This window comes from Rhinolophus sinicus, chromosome 3 (genome assembly GCF_057876585.1).
Source record: "Rhinolophus sinicus isolate RSI-liver-muscle chromosome 3, RSI-T2T, whole genome shotgun sequence".
Lineage (NCBI taxonomy): Eukaryota > Metazoa > Chordata > Mammalia > Chiroptera > Rhinolophidae > Rhinolophus > Rhinolophus sinicus.
In genome coordinates, this window is record NC_142503.1 from 140,768,930 (window position 1) to 140,790,903 (window position 21,974).

General features: G+C 44.1%; 1 protein-coding gene and 1 pseudogene across 3 annotated transcripts in view; both read left to right on the top strand.

The window, feature by feature from the left end:
- The window catches only part of SORD (sorbitol dehydrogenase), a 41,476-nt gene extending 22,689 nt beyond the window's left edge, over positions 1-18,787 (top strand). For all 3 annotated transcript variants that reach the window (XM_019725308.3, XM_019725309.3, XM_074327811.2), the window contains 5 exons: positions 3,639-3,757; positions 11,781-11,846; positions 12,598-12,773; positions 16,536-16,657; positions 17,577-18,787. In XM_019725308.3, the coding sequence (XP_019580867.1) occupies positions 3,639-3,757; positions 11,781-11,846; positions 12,598-12,773; positions 16,536-16,657; positions 17,577-17,742 (649 nt within the window). In that variant the 3' untranslated portion in view covers positions 17,743-18,787. The remainder of the gene's footprint in view (positions 1-3,638; positions 3,758-11,780; positions 11,847-12,597; positions 12,774-16,535; positions 16,658-17,576) is intronic.
- Positions 18,788-18,885: 98 nt separating this feature from the next.
- LOC148758662 (steroid receptor-associated and regulated protein pseudogene) lies at positions 18,886-20,223 on the top strand (annotated as a pseudogene).
- The last annotated feature ends 1,751 nt before the right edge of the window (positions 20,224-21,974 follow it).

Here is a 21,974-nt window from a genome sequence, read left to right on the forward strand (position 1 = left end):
TTTCTTCTAGTTTCCTGTGGTGACTTCTTTGTTCTTTTCAGCTCTTAATTCCAGACATAAGACATCCCCTCCGCAGGCCTGCCCTTGGTGGTGTGGAGGGAGGGTAGCCTGACCAGGGCTAAGAGGGACTCACAGTGCTTGGTTTTAGTCTTTCAGTCTAACTTCCCCTCACCGTGCGCAGTAATACAAAATTGTTGCTGAAGTCACTCATTCCTCTCCAGCCATCCTGGAGATACCTTGTTGTGGTTTGTCCTCCGTTCTTGGTTTCCACTGCAGTTATAGGAAAGAGAACTTATAATAACAGTGACCTTGACAACAACAACAAACAATGACAGCAACATTTGGGGTTTACTGAGGAAGCATGGCATGGAGCCAGCTTCTGAGCTGTGGGACCCTGGATCCACTCCCTCCTAGTGAGTGACTGAAGAAATGACTTAACTTTCCTCTGCTTCAGTTTCATTTAATCACTCGACTATTAAATAAGGCAATGCAGGTGAAATCACAATTATTATTACTACTTGCCTGGTCTTGTGCTAGTAAGTGCTTTGCATGCCTTATCTTATTTAACCTTCAGGAGAATTAATGGTGAGGTGGGCACCAGTAGTGCAGTTTTGTGCAAGGGTTAGCAGAGGCAAGAGGAGGCTAACTGGCTGGGGCACAGAGCAGAGCCAGGAGTTAAACCAACGTGGCTGTAATTCTCAAGCTCATGCCCTGTGCTTACTGCCTTACCCCAACACTCAAAATGGTTTTAGGGTGAGAAGTTTTGTCTGGCAGAAGCAAAGTGCTGTACCTTCTGCATGGCCCCCAGCCCATGGAGCTTGGGTGCTGACGTGCCCCTTTCCTCCTGACCCTACCGGGCTCATTTTTCTCCCACCCCGACCTGGCCCCAGTGGTGGCTCTGTCAGCCAGGATGGGGCTTGTCTGATGGAGGCCAGGTGCCAATCACAGGGGCAGTCTGCCTGATCTAAGTTTTCTAGTGCCCACTGGAAACCTTGAGAGGAGTCACAGGCCAGAGACCTCATGATGAGTTTAAGTCAATACCCAAACATGCTCTAGAAGAAAGCAGGTTGTGTGAGCAGAGTCTGCCTTTCCTGAGCCCTTTCCAAGTCAAGATGCCAAACAAGGTTTTCATGGGAGGAAGAAGAGCAAAGTGGTAAAGCTCTAGACTAACTACTGGTCTCTGCTGTTTACCAACTGTGTGACCTTGAGCAAGTGATTTAAACTTTGTAACATCAATATCCTTGCCTGTAAAATGGGGATGATAATAGCACCTATATAATGAAATGCATAGAACTATTGACAGGACTCAATGAGAAAGGCATGTCAACTACTCAGCATGGGACTTGGCACATAGGAGGTGCTCAATAAGTGGTGTCATCATATGTCACAGCCGTGGCCTTGCGTCTGGAGGATGGTACAAGGTTAGGCCTGAAAGGGATCTTTGGGCTGGGGAGGGGTGAGGGGTAGTTTGTAGGGAATGGTGTGGGAGGGGGTGTTCTGGCTGGCTGACTATGAGAGGACTGAGGATTGTCTCTAGGAGATATGCAACCCTCACCTCTCCTCTCCTCTCCTCCCAGGGGACTTTCTGCCTGTGTCCCCAGCCCAGCCCTGGGCCCAAGCCCTCCTCTCTGGTTTCTCTTTGTGAGGATTGCTACACTACCACAGCCTCTTTATTCTCCTGTGCACCTTATTTTCATTCTATCTTCCTGCTTCCTTCTTGGCTTCTTGATCATTCTTTAACCCTTTTGCCTGTTCCCTGAACCCTATTGTGAAAATCACCAAGTTGCCTTGTCATTCTCTGGTGTTTATAAAGTCATGAAAGATTAGCGCTGGGAAGAAGCTTAGAGTCCTCTCATCCGCCTCCCCACCACTGAACAAGGTTGGGGAAGGAGGACCCAGTAACTCTCTCTCAAGGTCAGTGGCAAAGGTGCTGGGCCCCAGGACTCTGCCTGATGCTTCTGCCTCCATGCCAGGCTGCCCTCCCATGCTGCTGGCTGTGGCTGCATATGTGAAAAGGCAGCATCTGCCTAATCAGTAGAATATTCTCCCAGGTAACAGTCCTCAGCGTCACCCCTAATCACATTTCTCCTTGGTGTTCTTATTACAAGAGCAAGTCAGAGGGAAGGAGAGAGGAGCACACAGTTCCTGACCAAAGGCCACCCTCGGCTTAGAGCCAATACAAGTTTTGAGGGAGATCCCAAGTGGGAAGGAGCAGGTGTGACTGAGGAAGTGTGGTTAGGGGTCCTTGAGAGTTTGGGAGTCTTCATTTCATTTCTACTTTTTTCCTTTATATAGAGTTGATTGGGTAATTGGGTGGATAGAAGGGGTGATGACAGCAATCAGAGCAGGAAGGTAGATGGGAGTGGGGGCAATGATATGAGAGAAGCAAAAGGGACGCGAGAAGGAAAGGGTGGTGGGCAGCAGCCAGGCTGACTGCAGGTCTTGTTATTCTTTGGGGATCACGAACAGTGACAGAAGGATCATGGGGATGAACGCGTGGTTTGGCTGACACCTTTGTTTTTGGAACTTGAGGGTTTTCATGTGGAGGTTTTGGGGGCACTGAATAGATACTAGACAGTTAGGAACTAACAGAAATTAGATATTAATTACAGAGCTGCTTGTACCAAGAGGCAGCTGATAGGGGCAGGCAGAGGATGTGGACTCAAGACCTGGGTGCAAGCCTTGCTTTTCCACTCACTAGCCTTATGACCTTGGGCAAGTCTCTTAATGTCATCGAGCTTCAGTTTCTTCTGTAGAATAAAGGTAAAAATAAAGCCTGCTCTTCCCACCTGACAAGGTCATGGTGAGGATTAAATGATAATGGATGAGAAAGCTCTCTAATCTGTAAAGCCTCATTCAAATGTTTGCTGTCATCATCAGTAGGATTATTAATAGGATCAAGGTGCCAGTGGACTTGGAAGTGAAAACCAAGAACCCAGTGGTGAAAGTGACAGCATTTAATCAGCTGTGGGAGACAGGTCCTTTTCTCATCCTAACCAGTCTTGGGACAGCCAGTTAGCTGCTGCCATCAGATGTAGTTCTTCTGGAATGTGTTGTGGAGGGGGTCAGGGGGTGAGGGGTGACAAATGAACAGCGCTAGCTTACAAATCACTTTTTTGCAAAGCTGCTACATAGTAGTTGGGATTGTTTGCTAAAGTAAAATCAGAAAGGCTATCAAACACATGAGATACTGGAATGTGACTATGTTAACCTCTTGTTAAATGAATTTTTCATTTATTAGTGACAGCCACACCATACTTGATCTTGGATAGCATATTAAAGAAAACATAACGTATTGGTATTCATTGAAGTGATTTCTCCAAAGAAAACCATCTTCAGAGGGGAACAGTGTGTCATGGGTTCTAAATCAGACATGTCTGTTTTCCAATAAAAACGCTTTGAGCCTCTCACTAGTTTAGAAACTTTGGAACAAGTAATTTAATGCTCCAACCTCGGTTTCCTCATTTGCAAAACAGGTATAATAGTACCTACTACAGAACTATTCTGAAGATTTACATGAGTGAATATATGTAAATTTAGCTTGGTGCATTGCCTGGCACATAAATAAGTGCTCAATAAATATTAACTATTGTTATTAACCCAGAGGGACTAACTGAGTGTGTTGAATGACTCCCCAGGCTTCCTGACAATGTCACCTTTGAGGAAGGGGCCCTGGTTGAGCCACTGTCTGTCGGGATCCATGCCTGCCGGCGAGCTGGAATCACCCTGGGGAGCAAGGTGTTTGTGTGTGGAGCTGGTAAGAAACAGGTGGCACCCGGGCTATGAATTCATAAAAAGGAATGTGGGGACCCCTCTGCCCACCTCATTCCCCCTTTAAGGCTGAAATTGGTCCTAGGATCTTTCTGGGTAGGAGAGGATTACAATGTCTCATTTCCTCAGTGACCAGCACTTTGCTAAATAAACTAATATCTGCAGACATGATAGTAACTGCTGTTATTTCCTTTTATTCATTTAAAGAATGCAATTTGGGATTATTTTTTCAACCTTTGACAGGAAACTAGGGAAATATTTTTGATAGCAAAGAGAGGAGCAACTTTTGGAACTTTCAAATCATACTGGAGAAGTAGTCTTCTGGTCTATCCAGAAGTGAGGTGGGCCGTGCACACGGCCAGTGGAAGGAGTGGAGTGCAGGCCACCATGAGTCAGCATTCTGCATTGGGCTCAAAGCTAACTGCTTTCCGCCGCCTGAACAAACCCTGGCTGCCTCAGACTGAAGCATTTAGGCCTCTAACTTCTGGTGACTCAGACAGCGTGCTCGTACTCCTTGTGGGTGTGATCTGGTGATCCTCAGACACCTTTTTTTTTTTTTTTTTTTTTTTTTTTTTAGGTATAATTGACATATAACATTGGTTTCAGGTGCACAACATAATTATTTGATATTTGTATGTACAATTAGTTAATCCTTGTACAACCCTGGGGTGCCAACACCCTGCGCAATCAAAAATCTGGGTATAACTTTTGACTCTCCCAAAACTTAGCTAATGGCCTTCTGTTGACCAGAAGCCTTACCAATAACACAAACAGTTGATTAACACATATTTTATATGTTATGTATCATATACTGTATTCTTACAATAAAGTAAGCTAGCGAAAAGAAAATGTTATTAAGAAAATCATAAGAGAAAATTAATTTATGATATTTATTGAATAAAATCTACTTATGAGTGGACCTACAGAGTTCAAACCCACGTTGCTCAAAGGTCAACTGTATTGCAAAATGACCATCACAGTAGTTTAGTTAACATCCATCACTATACTTAGTTACAAAATTTTTTTCTTGTGATGAGAACTTTTAAGATCTATTCTCTTAGCAACTTTCAAATATGCAGCACAATATTATTAACTATAGTCACCATGCTGTACATTAATCATTTTATAACTGAAAGTTTGTGCCTTTTGACCCCCTTTACCCATTTCACCCACCTCCTACCCTCTGCCTCTGGTAACCAACCTGTTCTCTGTATCTATGAGCTTGGGCTTTTTGTTTTGTTTTGTTTTAGATTCCATATACAAGTATTTCGACGTGACATTTACCTTTCTCTGTTTGATTTATTTCACTTAGCATAATGCCCTCAAGGTCCATCTGTGTTGTCACAAATGGCAAGATTTTCTTCTTTTTTTTGTGGCTGAGTAATATTCCATTGTATATATTACATACCTCATTTTCTTCATCCATTTAGCCATCAGTGAACCCTTAAGTTGTTTCCATGTGTTAACTATTGTAAATAATGCTGCAATGAACATGAGGGTACACATATCTTTGAATTAATGTTTTCATTATCTTTGGATCAATATCCCGAAGTAGAAATGCTGGATTATATGGTAGTTCTGTTTTCAATATTCTGAGGAAACTCCATACTTTTTCCATAATGACTGCATCAATTTGTATTCCTACCAACAGTGTACATGGATTCCCTTTTCTCCACATCTTCACCAGCACTTGTTATTGCTTGCATTTTTAATAACAGCCATTTTAAGAGGTCTGCGGTGATCTCATTGTGGTTTTGATTTGCATTTCCCTGATGAGTGGTGTTGAGCACCTTTTCATGTACCTGTTGGCCATCTGTGTGACTTTGGAAAAATGTCTATTCTGATCCTCTGCCCATTTTTTATTGGAATTGTTTGTGTTTTTGCTATTGAATTATATGAGTTTTTAAATATATTTTGGATATTAATCCCTTAACAAATACATGATTTGCAAATATTTTCTCCTATTTAGTAGGTTACCTTTTTCATTTTGTTGATGGTTTCCTTTGCTGATCAGAAGCTTTTTAGTTTGATGTTTTCCCACTTGTTTAGTTCTGCTTTTATTGCCTTTGCTTTTGGTGTCAAATCCAAGAAAATCATCACCAGGACAATATCAAGGAGTTCACCACCTATGTTTTCTTCTAGGGTTTTATGGTTTCAGGTCTTTAATCCATTTTGAGTTAATCCTCACACACTTTTGTGACTGATTTTCTTTGGCAGGGCCAGATAAGTGACCGCAGGGCTTCCTAAGTGGGGTGACGGGTATAGAACAGACTTGCCTCAATGAGCCAGCAGACTGTTGGTTTCAGGTGACAGATTTTTTTTAAATTAGATTCAGGTGTACAAAACAATGTAATAGTTAGACATTTGTCGCATCCAGCGCAACACGGGCAATGAGAACGAGAAGGGGCGGTGAAGGGTTAAGAAAGAAACAGAAATCAAGAAAGTTTTGAAATAGGGGCCAAGGGTCTCACAACCTCGAAGGACTGAGAGCCCCAAATCGGGCCACCTTGTGGCTTTTATTGATGCACATACAAGGAAGTAGCATTGTTTTTACTACGTCTGTGAGTCTCATACGCGATACCAGAAAACTGGTTCAAACCAATCACCCTTGCCTGTCAAAAGTCCCATGATTTGTAAATAATTATTGTTTGTACCTCCCCAGGAGACAAAACCTTTATGTTGAAAACGTACTCAGATGGAGAACTGATGTTATCACTTCCCAAGCAGGTTGTGGGAAGGAATACAGCACAGAGGCAGAAGCTCTCCTTAGACGGGGGAAGGTGGGGGCTGTGCCCACCTCTATCAACCCCGTGAATTCTCCTGGTGGTCCCCACACGACTGTGCCTGTCTTAGGTTGTTTCTTTCTTCAGGAATTTTACCCGTCCTTGGCTAGCCAGCCATCCTTTGGGGCCAAACAGGGAGATGGCATAAAGGTGAAGCAATGTCCCTGAAAGGAATAGTCTCACAGACTCTTCTTTATTTAAGGGTAGGCAGGAGGGGACAGACGGTTAAGCTGCTGCGTGACAACATCTCCCCCTTTTTGTTTTTGAAATGTGAGAAACACAGACCTTGCAGATTCTTCATTCATTGCCCTTCAGAGGGCTTTTTGTCCACTTCTGAGGACTAAACAAAATAAACATAGAGCAATAAACAGAATAACAATAGCACCAGCAAACGCTCCTGTCAAAGTCTTTCCCCAATTGACAGGGTACAAAGTAGAGAGTCCTTCTGCAGCCGAAGAAAGTGCCTCCTCTCCAGGGAGGAGTTGAAGCTTGGCGTTAGACAGCTGATCAACTTCTTGTTGCAGTTGTAAAATGTCCACAGTTAGATTAGGTGTGTGTCCCAGGAGATGAGCTCGTACCTCAGACCACGGGGTATGAGTTTGATTATAAGAGAAAGGGGTTACACAATAGGTAGACACATTCCAATCACATTTTAAAGTAACCATAGTATGGAGATTTTCCAATTGATCACCAAGAAATATAACAGTAGTTTCTAAATCAGCTAATTTAACATTAATTTCCGGATCTATCTTGTTGATTCCAAGATTTATTAGCATTTTCATGTCATTTTTGTACAAATTCAGTGGTCAGTACCATTTGGTGTAGAGCTACTCCAGAAATGGCAGCGACCGTAGTTATAGCAATTATTCCCACAATAGCAGCAAATAAGAGTCCAATAAATCTTTAGGTTCTATGTAAAATCTGATGAAAAAGTTGAAGAATAATATGGACTGTGGGGGAACCTTCCCACACCCACAGAGCCTCAATATTCAGATCTTGTAAGTGGTTGCAGCCATCTATACTTGTCCTCTGTTGTTGGTTCTTTCCACGGTTGATTATCAGGCTGGTCTTCAGTGCGTTGTTCATGATATGGTTTGATACACCAACTGGGCACCCACAAAGGATGTTCTTCTGGTCCTGGAGAAACACAAGCATAACCTCGTCCCCATGTTAACAAGTTTCCTAACTGCCATTGATTAGTTTGAATATCTTTCCACCAAATGGGCACATTCTCCAAAGCTTTAGGACTATGGAGATTGTTAAAATGTCTTTCTGCAGCTGTGCGCCCAAGGTGCGGTTCTGTGCTAGAGCCAGAAGAATTCAAAAAATTTAAAGTAAACATGGCTTTAACTAGTTGAACTTGCGGAGGATCCTTGCTGTCTCCCCCTTTTTGTTTTTGAAGCTGCTTTTTCAAAGTATAATTAGCACATTCAGCAATAGCTTGGCCTTGTGGGTTATAAGGCATTCCTGTGGTGTGATTAATTTTTCACAGTTCACAGAATTTTGTAAACTTTGTGTTGATATAAGCAGGGCCATTGTTTTGATTGCTTGAGGGAGCCCCATGATTGAAAAACAGACAAGTAAATGGTGGCAGGAGTGTACGGCAGTCTCACCTGTCTGCGCTGTAGCAGTAAGAAAGCCAGAGGCAGTATCCACAGTAACATGGACAAAGGACAAACGTCCAAAAGAGGGGACATGTGTCACATCCATTTGCCAGATAGCATTGGGGACTAAACCCCGGGGATTAACCCCTTCATGACACTCTTGTGGGGCATTAAGAATTTGACAAGTTGGACAAGTTTGAACAATCTGTCGAGCCTGTTTATGAGTAATAGGAAAGTGAGCCCAGAGGCCACCAGCATTTATATGAGTTAAAGAATGGAAATGGGTTGCCTCGGTAATTAGGGCACTTTTTACTAATAAATCAGCAATAGCATTGCCACGCGTCAATGATCCTGGTAAAGGGGTATGAGCAAGAATATAAGTAATAAAAAATGGATGTTGACGGTTTTTTACAACTTGTTGGAGTTGATTAAAAAGAAGTTGGAGAGACAGGTTTGAATTATAAGATAGAGACGCCGTCTCAATGTTTTGTACTGTATGTACAGCATAAGCAGAATCAGAGACAATATTTAAAGACTCAAGAAAATTTTTTAAAGCAGTTAGAACAGCTACTAGCTCTGCTCTTTGTGCAGAGGTACAATTAGTTTGTATGATCTGTTGACCCATTTCACTGACAATTATTGCCTTACCATTACTAGACCCATCAGTGAAGACCATGATACCCTGCGGAACAGGGGTTTATCTGACCTTTTTAGGTAAAATCCATTTGGTTTTTAAAAGAAACTGAAATAATTTGTTTTTTGGATAATGATTATCAATTACTCTAAAAAATTCACAAATCGCAGTTTGCCAAGATTCAGAATGAATATTTAAATGTGTTATTTGTTGTTTTTTAAAAGGAACTACTATTTTACTTGGTTCCTGTCCATTTAAATGAAGCACTCTGGTGCGAGCTCGTAATGAGTTCTGAAATTAATTCTACATAACTTGGGAGTGACTTAACAAAATTGTTAGGCAGAAACAGCCACTCTACCAGGTCATTTTGTTGAATAATGACCACTGTAGGTGAATGTGGAGTGGGGAAAATCAAAATTTGTAAAGGTTGAGATGGATCTATGTGCTGAATTTGAGCATCCTGAATTTTTTTTCAACTAATTCTAACTCTTTGTTGGCCTGAGGGGTTAGAGTGCGGGGGTTGTCTAGTTGAGGGGGGCCCCGCAAAAGACCAAATAGGTTACTAAGCGCATAAGTAGGAATACCCAAAGTAGGACGTAGCCAATTAATATCTCCTAATAATTTTTGTAAATCATTTAATGTGGAGATTTGATCTCTCCTAATTTGTACCTTTTGAGGCCAGATGGTCTGTCTATCCATTATAGCTCCGAGATATTTTATAGGAGTTGTAGTTTGAATCTTATCAGGAGCTATACAGAGACCTGTTGACTCGAGCTATTCCTGGAGTAACTTAAAACAATTAGCTGAAATCTCTGTAGAAGATGCAGCACAGAGAATGTCATCCATATAATGAATGATATAACAGTCTGGAAATATTACTCTAACTGGCAAAACAGCTCTAGCTACAAAAAATTGACAAATTATGGGACTATTAAGCATTTCCTGTGGAAGAACTTTCCATTGATATCTTTTGATAGGTTCTTAATTATTTATAGAAGGTACTGAAAATGCAAATCTAGGGCAGTCTTGAGGATGCAAGGGAATAGTATAAAAACAATCTTGTAAGTCTGTTACTACTAATGGCCAATTTTTAAGAATCATGGATGGTTGTGGGAGTCCAGGCAGAACCTCTCCTTAGATGGGGGAAGGTGGGGGTCTATGCCCACCTCTATCAACCCCGTGAATTCTACTGGTGGTCCCCACACGACTGTGCCTGTCTTAGGTTGTTCCTTTCTTCAGGAATCTTATCCGTCCTTGGCTAGCCAGCCATCCTTTGGGGCCAAACAGAGAGATGACATAAAGGTAAAACAATGTCCCTGAAAGGAATAGTCTCACAGACTCTTCTTTCTTTTTAAGAGTAGGTACAAGGGGACAGACAGGCATGCTGCTGTGTGACAACAGACATTTACACCCTTCACAAAGTGATAACCCTCCTCCCCCAATCTATTACCCCTCTGACATCGTATATAGCTGTTACAGTTCCATTGACTCTATTCCCTATGCTGTGCTCCATATCCCGTGACTATATATATATATATATTAAATTATAGTTGACATTCAATATTATTCAGCTTCAGCTTCAGGTGTACAGCACAGTGGTCAGGCATCTACACTGTCTATGAAGTGGTATCCTTAATAAGACAAGTGCCCATCTGACACCCCACAAAATCTTTACATTATTGATCATATTCCCCAGACTGCCTTTCGTATCCCCAAGTCAATACTGTGGCTACCAATGTGTGTTTTCTAATCCCCTCACCATCTCCCTCACCCCCACCTTCGTCCCATCAGTTTTTCCTCTATATCTCTGAGACTATTTCTGTTTAGTTTAGTCATTTATTCTGTTCCTTAGGTTCCACGTATAAGTGAGATCATATGGTATTTGTCGTTCTACATCTGACTTATTTTACGTAGCATAATGTTCTCTAGGACCATCCATATTGTTGCACAGGTGACAGATTTTTTAACTATCTGCGTAAGTAATATCTTTTGCCATAGGAAAAAAAAAGATGTCATATACATCAAATGTGCACACACACAGATTTAACCATAGCCCCATCAGCCTGAGAGAATCACTGTTAACATTTTGGTATAGACTCTTAGTTTCTTTTTTTTTTTTTTTTTAATGAGATCATACTGAATATGCTTAATTTTTTTAAACCTACTCTTTTTTTTAAACAACACATTGTATACATTTTTTCATGTCAGTGAACAAAAGATTTGTGACATAATTTTTAATAGCTGTGCAGTGTCCCATTGTAGTTTGATCATCTGTTTGTTGGTCATTTCAGGTATTTTCCAGTGTTTTGCTTTCTGTGGGAACTCACAAAATTATTTTCAAGGGAGGAGTCCAAAAAGCAAATCCCCAAAGATATTCTGTATAACCTTATTTTGTGGGTCTGGTTTTGATGATTAAAATCATCATGTCATCTAGCATGCGGAATCTGGTGAAGCAGGTTGTCTTAGGGCTGAGTCTTAGTCTCCTGAACACCCTGGAGCTGCCTGAACAGCTGCCTTAACCCAAGGAGCCAGCTCACTTAAGGACACCCTCCAGGGTGATCCTCAGCGAGTACCTAAAAATGATCTGTCTCTACTTGGGGAGGTATGATAGGTTCTAAGAAGATAGGGGTCAAAGAGAACAGGAAAATGTATCCAGATTTTCAGAGACTTCTCTGAACAAATGTTTCCGTTAGCCCTCTGGTTCATTGATATCATCCCTAAGCAGTGATATTACCCTAAGAGTAAGTGGATATTTTCTGATTCTGTTTTAGGAGAGAATCAAATAGAACCTAGCACAAGGAGCACATTTCATGTAGAGAGTAATTCTCATGTATTCAACAAACAATTGTTAATGTCTCAGTATGTGGCAGGCACCGAGATAGATGCTAGAGGTGCACAAAAACATGATTCCTGTTTGTGGCCTGGACAAGGGGGAGAGCTGATGTTTCATATTTCAAAAAAGTGTCTCCTATTTCCTGCTTTATTTAGGGCCAATTGGACTGGTCAATTTGCTTGTGGCCAAGGCAATGGGCGCAGCTCAAGTGGTGGTGACTGGTAAGATTTTCTTCTTTTTAAATCTCCTTGAGGGGGAAACAGTTGGGCCTATAGTTAGTTTGGGGCAGGGGCATGAAACCTATTCCCTCCCTGGGGTCCCAGGTTTCTAGAAGGGGCTCCTCCGCTTTTCTCCTGGCTCCAAGGTTGAAAAGCCCACCCAGGGGATGACCAAGTCAGGGCTCAGGAGGAGTCTCTTGAAGCTGCTGGGAGAGGGTGGCTGCTGTGAAGAGGAGGATCTGGCTCTTTATGTGTGGACCTGAGATGCCCATACTGCCTACTTGGTCCCAAGAGGAGGCTCAGCCCTTGGTCCAAGCCCAGGAGCCAACGAGGCTGTGTGTGTGTGTGTGTGTGTGTGCTATGCAGCTAGTGGGATGAACGATATGTTTATAAGAGGATGTTTGTGTAGAGGTGTGTGGTATGTGGGTGTGCATGGATGTATGGTGGAGAGGGAATGTAGAAGAGTATATGTGTTTCATGTGAGGAGACGGTATCAGAGAGTGTGTATAGTAGGTATCTGTGAAAGCGTATATGTGTGTGAAGAGAAGATAACTTTGAGAAAGTGTGCACGTGTGTAGATGTGTGGTGTGTACGGGGAGCGTGTGATGGTGTAGAGAGCATGTGTGTTGGGCTCAGCGACACCACCCACCACACCAGACCTCCATTGCCATCAGAACCCGCGCCGCCATTTTTATGTTCTCCCTAATCCGCCATCCAGTTTTTCAGTTTGAAAGAAACTTTGTTTCAACTTTAGATCTGTCTGCTTCTCGGCTGTCTAAAGCGAAGGAAGCCGGGGCTGATTTCGTCCTCCAGATCTCCAAGCAGAGTCCTCAGGAAATCGCCAATAAAGTAGAAAGCCTCCTGGGATGCAAGCCAGGAGTCACGATCGAGTGCACAGGGGCAGAGACCGCCATCCAGGCAGGCATCTATGTGAGTGAGATGAGGGCAGCTCTGGGGAACTGGTGCAGGGTAGTGAACTGAGTAGAAGTCAGGGGTCCTACCATGATTCGCCGAAAATAAGACCTAGCCGGACAATCAGTTTTAATGTGTCTTTTGGAGCAAAAATTAATATAAGACCGGGTCTAAGACCGGTCTTAAAATATGAGTGGGTATTATGTTGTATTGTATTGTATTATATTATATTATATTATATTATATTATATTATATTATATTATATTATATTATATTATATTATATTATATTAAACCGGGTCTTATAGTAAAATAAGACTGGGTCTTATATTAATTTTTGCTCCAAAAGGCGCATTATTGCTGATGGTCCGGCTAGGTCTTATTTTCGGGGAAACATGGTACTCATACGTGAGCCTTGAAAGATGTTAAATGATCCACATCTTTAGGATGGGACTGTTGTCGTGATCAATATCTATGATCATACAAGTTGTGCTCTTAATGAAGCGATCAATAGGAGGAACAGGGAACCATGTTCCAGTTTAAGTATGGGAAATCCCTATCTTGTTTTAATAAGGAAAACTGTGGTGTTTGAGTCATTTATATAAAGTGACAGTCAGTCACAAGGTGTGGTGATTTTCAGGGTCACAGTTGACTACTGCTGTCCTCTCCCAAAATTAGGAAAAGATGAGCTGCCAAATAATCTGATTCGCCCCTCAGGGACCCACTAGTAATTTATGAGAAGTTGGCAGGGGTGTGGGGAAGGGGATTGGCATGGACAGATCAGAGTATGAGGAAAAGAGGGGAGAAAATACCTTCTAGGTTCCAAACCCCACTGTGTGCTAGGTCTTTTTTGGATGCTTTATAAATATGATGACTGATCTGCGCCATAGCCATGAAATTAGTCATTTTCCACATTTTGGTGTGAGAGGCCCAGTGACTTGCCTTGAACACACTGCTCCAATGCCTGCATTTTTCCTACTCTGTCCATTGCTTAGGAGAGGAAGGGAAGGGAGGGACAAGGAGCCAGTGAGCAACTATGCTAGGGTGGAGGGGCAGGGCTGGGGAGAGCCATGGTGACAACTGCCACCACTGGACACTCCTTCCCTGCCTTCCAAACAGCTTCCCCATAGCAGTTTGGGCTTCCTTCTTCCTTCTGAGTCACAACTGGATCATGTACAGGGGCATTTTGCACCATGCAAGAAATTCTGAGGAAAACTGACCCATAGAGCTGTGTGGCACAGCCCTTGGGCCTGGCACCCTAACAGAGCTGCCCTGCCCTCCTACCAAGATGTCATGTCATGTCATCAAGGGCAGATGAGGCAGCAGGAGGAGGGAGAAGCAGGTGGCACCTTCACCTTGGGGCAAAGAGAAACCAAAACTCAGAGGGCAATGGGTCTACGTGTAGTCAGTCGGCCCATGACATACCTTTGGCACATGTTGTGTCCAGCTTTGTGCTGGGTACCTCAAGGGCTATGACAGTGAGTAAAGTGTATCTACTGTCTTTAAGTTGTTGACAGGTCAGTGACCCCCCACTCCACAGAGAGGCACTAAAAGATATGACTCACAATGTGAGGCTTTCCTTCCTCTTCTCTCCTGCCTGGAGAGCATCTGGGAACAGCTGGCATCTCCAACTGTTGACAGTGGAGGCCAGGCTACCTGAGGTGGACGTGGAGGTCAATGTGATCCAAGGGCCTCTCCTGAGTGGGGAGTGGAGCCATCATGCATGACAGGTGCTGTAGAATGCTACAGGCCACCCCTCTAGCAGGCAGGTTAGGTTAAGTCACCTTATGGACATACCTGAGAGTCACTTTCCTGTCAGATTGTGACTAGATAATGTTGATGAAGAGAAGTGGCAAATGCTTAGGGTAGAATCGATGTCATCTCCTTGGTGCAGAGGTCACACCCACAAAACAATGGTCAGGTAGTCCGGGCATTCCTTTGCCTATGGTCACCAAACTGCTGGCCTCCTGTCAGCTTGGTACGGCCAATTTGACTATGTTCCTCCTTTTTCTTTTTTTTTTAACATTTTTTTTTTTTTTAATTGGGGAAGGGGAACAGGACTTTATTGGGGAACAATGTGTACTTCCAGGACTTTTTTTTCCAAGTCAAGTTGTTGTCCTTTCAATCTTAGTTGTGGAGGGCGCCATTCAGCTTCAAGTTGTCCTTTCAGTCTTAGTTGTGGAGGGCGCAGCTCAGCTCCAGGTACAGTGGCCGTTGCTAGTTGCAGGGGGTGCAGCGCACCATCCCTTGCGGGAGTCGAGGAATCGAACTGGCAACCTTGTGGTTGAGAGCCTGCACTCCAACCAACTGAGCCATCAGGAAGGCAGCTCAGCTCAAGGTGCCGTGTTCAATCTTAGTTGCAGGGGGTGGAGCCCCCCCATCCCTTGCGGGACTCGAGGAATTGAACCGGCAACCTTGTGGTTGAGAGCCCACTGGCCCATGCTGGCCCATGTGGGAATCGAACTGCCAGCCTTCGGAGTTAGGAGCATGGAGCTCCAACCGTCTGAGCCACCGGGCCGGCCCAACATTCCTCCTTTTTACCAGATGGAGAGGAAATGCTGATGGGAAACATTGTTCCTAGAAAATTTCTCAAGTCGAGTGTTTTCTATGGCTCACCCATACCTTTGACCTCTCTCCTCCACTTACCCAGTGGGGACAGCTACATTTTCCAGTTGAGATACCTCCCCCTTACCGACAGTGTTCATATGTCACAGGTGGTTTGTAAATGACTGCTCTTCAATAATAATAAAAAAAAAACATGCCAAACAATGAGCCTCCTTATGCCAAGCACTGTGATTGGTACCCCCAACAGCCCTGCTGCTGGGGCATCATCCTGTTACACGGGAGGAAGCTGGCTGAGAGGCACCATCCAGGGTCCCATAGCTGAAAAGTACAAATACCAGCATCACCCCCATGCTGCAGGCCTCTCTCAGTGGTATGTCCTTCCCCTCAGAGTCTGGAATGAATTGTCCATTTTTCTTTCTCTCATAACATCAAGCACAATGATCTCCAAAAATCTCTGGAGCAGGCACAACACTCAGGAGGAGTTATGTGGAGGTTGTCAAGGGAAACTTCACTCTCTGGCCTCCTCCAAGGAAGAAACTGATAAGGCAGATAGATGTTCAAGGAAGACAAAATCCGTTGTGACCGATAGTATCAGTCAGGATGAATGTCTCTGGAACAAACATATTTCTAAATGCCAGCTTGCATGTATAAGGCAATTTTTAAACCACAAAATTCCAATAGCCCTCTCCATTTGTATAATGCTTAGTTTTCTACCAAGAGGGTGGCTCCTTAGAGGTTTGACAAAAATCCTGTCTTGTGGGGTGGGCACTCTGGAGGAGGAACGGGTGCTGAGACGAGGAAGTGGATGAAACCAGCACCTGGTACTGAATTAGTAAAGCTTTGAAAGATGCTCGGGGGACCTCTGAAGATCAGCGTTGTTTGTAGGGGAGATTCTCACAGGTCTGGAGAACCTTGGCTATTTCCTAGGATTTTGTGAACAGTGGAAGATGCTCCCTCTGTGCCTGGTCCTCCAATAATACACTGGTGAAGTATATTATTTCAGGATCTTTAAAGAAGATAATGTTTACTTTGCTGCTCTCGTGTTTGGTCGCCGTGTGGAAGAGTTCAGCAGTATAGAAAGAATCATGTTCCCTGGAAGTTTTGGATACTCACCTGATGGAATCAGAAGATAATTGTGTGATGACAGTGTTGTTTTGAGTAGGAAGTCTGCATTTTCTTATCTTCCTGGTTTTCTTGTTTTTACTTCCTCCTCAGGCCACTTGTTCTGGTGGGACCCTGGTGCTTGTGGGACTGGGTTCTGAGATGACTAATGTACCCCTAGTGCATGCAGCCATCCGAGAAGTGGATATCAAGGGCGTGTTTCGATACTGCAACACGTGAGTTTGTTGTGGGTGAGTGGGGTGGTGAGCGGCTAGCAAGACGGGCAGGCCTCTGGGACCAAGAGTCTCTGCCTATTTATTTATAAGGCGCATTCCCTGGCCACACAGACAGTGATATGGTATGATATGATATGATATGATATGATATGATATGATATGATATGATATGATATGATATGGTTCCAAAGAGAGGATTTACTCCAGGTTAAAGAACAGGAAGGCAAAGATGGCAGGGGGAGGGAGGAAAGAGGGAGGGAAGGAAGAAGATTTTGAAGTATGCTCTTTTTGGGTGTCTACCACTCATCACCCAGGCCCTTTCTTTTACATTTACTGAAGTGGCCAGATCTCCATTTTCCTCTTTAAAGTGAAGAAGGAGAGAAGGACAACAGCAAGAACTCAAGTCCCTTAGTTCCCACTCCAGAGCCCCTGGGCACACCCTGCGAAGTGAGAGGGTCTTAATTCACCCCACCCCATATTCTATGACTCCACCCCCTCTCCTGCTGGGGACGTCTGTCCAGTATCACCTTCCCCACCAGTGTCTCATGCCCACCTTCAGAGTTAAACCATTCCTTCAGCAGAGTACCTGTTTTCTAGTAAACTGCTGAGCTGCTAAGGGGTGTGATTGGATTATCCTGGGCTGACTCCCTGAGGCTTATCTGCCTTTCAGTAGCTTCCATATGTTCTATGCCTTCATGCCAAGGGAATTCTAGGCTTCATGGCAGACATTGCAGAGGGGCCAGGGAGAATTTGGGAACAAATTGTAAGATCATTTCCACCATTGTTGGTCTGTAGAATTGACCTTGCAGAACCACAGTGCTATAAATAAATATGGCCAAGCTGATGTTGTACTTGGTAGTTTGGGGGGCCTGGCTCTTTCCTCCTGAAGGTTGAATGTAATGCTTGTGATCTTTTACAGGTGGCCAGTGGCGATTTCAATGCTTGAGTCCAAGTCTGTGAATGTAAAGTCCTTAGTGACCCATAGGTTTCCTCTGGAGAAAGCTCTGGAGGCCTTTGAAACATCCAAAAACGGGCTGGGGTTGAAAGTCATGATCAAGTGCGACCCCAACGATCAGAATCCCTGATATTATCTGGGCTCTGCCCTCATCCCCACCTTCTCAGCATCTTGGAGCCGCATGGCTGGTCTTTGCAGAAGTTTCTTTTAAGTAGTAAGAATAATTAAATAATTCATTATAAGCAGAGAGCCTTGCACAGAGGAGTTGGTGTGCCTTAAAAACACAAGTAGGGATAGTTTGGGGGAGCTTGTAGCCAGAATGACCTATTCATGCTGGGCAAAGTTCAGCAAGTGGAGCAAGTTCAGGTAGGTGCTGGGAAATCCCCTTCTTCCTGGAGTGCCTGAGTTAGGGGAAGAAATCTGTCCTTTGGTTTCCTGGTTCCTGGCCAGGTGGGGAGTGGGGACTGAGTTATGAAGACACAACTTTATCAAGACTTAACTGGCCCAGAAGCTAATTTGCATGAAAATCTGCAGCTCAGAGTCTGGGATGAGGGGCAATAGTTTTAGCTTAGAGCACAGTATTTCTAGACATAGGTACTCTTTGGTTTTATGACAAAAAGAATGAGGAACTGACCTTCCTGGGTCTAGGGTAATATTAAAACCAATCAAATAAAACCAAAATCCCATGTGAGGTCAAACCTGCTTGCGTTCCCCAAATGTCAGGGAACATCAGTACTGCTTGAAGGTTGCCTGTTTTTCAACCCCTGAGAATTCTGTGTAATTTACTTTGTAAGGTAAAGAACCACCTTCCTAATGTTCCCCACTCTTACCCTTTCACTATTCAGAGGCAGCCACTACAGGCTCCTTTGTCACCAGGTAACTAGGAGACACCTACCTAAGGAGAGTCATGAGGAGTCCTAATGGGAGACCTTAAATCGTGCGTCTGATGAGCCCAGGAGGGTTTGGTTAGTGCACCTGTCTTCTCCACTCTACAAGAATAGCATCCCCTTCTAAGCTCAAACTCACTCATGATTATTATACAATTAATTCCATGTAATTCTGGTAATTATAAACAGAAAACCTTTCCCCTTCTCATAGCCAGTTAAGCCTCTTGGTATATTTCTGTCCATTTGAATGATATCTCTGACCTTATTAAAGTTGTGACCTTATTTCAATTTTCTTGTGTAACAATTGGGGCCAATCACATTATGCCCATTTGTGACTTTAAGATTATTAGTCAACTCAATGCTGGGCCAGGGCTGTGGCAGCAGCAATGGTGCCCTCAGAAAATCCCAGGGACCAGAGAGCCAGCCCCAACATCATGGACCTTAAGACAGACCTGGAGACCAGTTCAGGTGGGAAACCAGCCCGCCATCAGAAGGTCATCCCCATAGCTCATCTAACTTTTATTATCAACTGCTCTCTGGAAACAGCTCTTCCTGGCAGCACCTCCAGAGCCACCCTGAGCCCCCAGTCCCAATGAAGACCTACATCTTGTTCTGTGGGGAAAGCCAGCCCCATCTAACTCAGAAGACCTCCTGGGTATCCAAGCCAGAGCACTCGGCCTCCCTGCAAAGGGACTGTGGCCCCAGCGCCCTCCCCAGTCAGCACACTCTGCTTCTAGGAGGCTCCTGAAGCCAAGGGGAGCCCCTTGAAGACTGTGCCCATGAGGTTTTCAGCTTGGGGAACAGCCATAGGCTCTCTGAAAACCCTCACCTGTGTCTGGGAAGGCAGATTCACTGGAAAAGCCTGACCATGGGGGGAGGGGTTGGCACACGGGGCTCAAGTGTGCAGGGGCCGCAATTCCCAGAGCCCTCTCCCTCTTCCCCAGCCAGCGGAAGTCTTGTGCCAGAGCCAAGGAAAGAGCGTTAGGTTCACTAACAGACATCTGAAACAGCCACAGAGCACACACTCAAAAGAGTACCCTACCTCCTTCCTCCCTATCTTTCTTAGCCTTTCAAAGGAAGCAGGATAAGGCACATCCATGTGGAAAGAGACTAATTCTTTCATAAAGCAAATACTAATAGAGCATCATTTACATGCCAGGTTCTGAAAAATGCCAGGGAAGGCACCACAGCTTTCTTGGAGTTCATATTTTTGGAGTGGGGAATGGGTAGGGGGAGGGGAGGGAAAAATGGATAAACAACTGAATAAATGAAGATTTTGAACAATGAAAAAAGATTATTAGTCAAGAATGAGCATATGCCCTATTTTGCCATGTATAATGTGCTATGTATAATGCACACCTACGTTTTTGGCCCACATTTTCAGGAAAACTTTCATTTTCAAATATTTATTTACATTTAGGTACTTGTTTTGTATTATAAAGGAAATTTTAGCATTTATTTTTAATATCATGGTACAAGAAATTTTATGTAACAAATAATTACAAAACACAAGAACAGATACAAGGTACAAGAAATTTATGTACCAGTAACAAATTTACGGTATTTACACATCATAGAAGGCCAGGGACTCTGTCGTTGCAAGTTCATCGAAAGTTCAACAAAACCTATTGTATTCCAGAGCATTATTTTACATACAGATATCATTGATTTCTAGAGTTATACTTTTAACTCATAAGCATAAATAAAAGAATTCAAAACATTTATATAGTGGCGGCCAGTTGGTTTAGTGGTTAAAGTGCAGTGCATATAACACCAAGGTGGCCAGTTCAATTCCCACATGGGCCAGTGAGCTGCGCCCACCACAACTAGATTGTGTTTTTCCCTCACAAATTTGGGCATAAAAAGTGCGCATTATACACAACAAAATATAATAGTAGCTGTGACATAACTTAGGCTGCAGCCTTTAATTCCTCACTTTAGCTGGGGGCAGAGGGTCGCTTTACATTAATCCCTAATCCTCACACCAAGCCAAATACATTAGATTGTTCTACAGCTAAGGAAATAGAGAAACCAGGTAATTTGCTCACACACTGCTTTTCTCGTCTTCTCTGGAGGACGGTGGGATCTTCAGACTTCTGTCTACACACAGCACATGCACTCAGCAGCCACATAGCCCACTGGGCTTCTCTTGAGTCCTGTTGAGTCCAGGGCCAGACTTGTCAGCTGCCTTCTCTTAAAAACTTTCTCCTTCCAGCTCAGTCGTGCCCAAATTTGCTTGAATGTGGAATGAGAAGGGCTTCCTCCCTTTTTAGTTCTAGATGGCAGGCTTCCAATAGAAATGCCCCTGAAGGAGGTAGACTCACTCTTAAGTTCACGTGTAGCCGGTTTTCCTCGTATTGTGGTTTGGTGAAGGAAGGAGGCCACGAAGTCTGAAAGGGACTTAGGAGCTGTCACTTATTTCATAATGGTGATTGGGTTGGATCTAAGTCAGTCTTGGAGCCTTCATTTCCTGGTCTGTTAAGTGGGCTTCATGATGCCTGCCACGTGAGCGATTACAAAGAGTGAATGGGCTGATTGAAAGCAGTTCAGGGAATACTTCTCATTTCCAAATCCTGCCAGAGCTCTCAAGTCACTGCGATGTTTCACCCCTTCCCAAACAGGGCCAGAGAGGGTGGCAGGAGAGGAGCTGGTGTGGGTGTGTCACCAAGTCAGTCCTCAGGGTGGTGAGAGAGCCCAAGCCGATATTCCTGAGCTGATTCTGGGGCTCCCTCACCTCTGCATCTTAATTGAAATGTTTCCCACTACCACCACCTCTGTTTGAAAGGGGCTGCAGGAAGCCCAGGCATTCATTCCTCCTACCACCTCCATTAAGTACTTGGTAAATATTGATTGACTCAGTGAAACAGTCCCGGAACAAAACACGTGAATTCCCCGCAAGCCTCCCCAAGCTTGGGTGGCCCTGCCAGCCTCTGTGTGCTCTGTCACCAGTGTCCAGCACCTGGTTCACTCAGTCAACACTGAGGACCCCACCCAGCTGGCACTGCCAGCATTAGGAGGTGTGTAAGCATGGAGAGCTGGGAAGAAGGACCCTGGAGACAAACTAGGGGGTGGAAGGAGGAGGCTGTACCATGGACCCTGAAGAGGAAAGGGAATTCAGCTCCAGCATCTCCCACTTGCCATCCACATTTGCTGATGTGAAGTCACTTCTGGTCGACTAATCCCTAGTTCTACGGTCATCCCAGCCCCACTGTGTAACACAGTTCTGCATCTTCTTCCTTCCTGACTTCTCTTTTGCTCCCTTCAGGAGAGCGAAGGGGATCTGTAGGGAAGTTGGTTGGGCCAGAGGTTAGGAGCGGGAGAGGCAGATAGACTGTTGGATATTTGCTTTTTCCCAGAACTGTCCTCTGCACACGATCTCAACCTAGACTTGGAATACAGAAGCCAAACCACAGGGCCCACACCCCCTGTTGGTGGGCAGGTATCTACTGTCCCTGTCCTCCATACATCGAGGTCC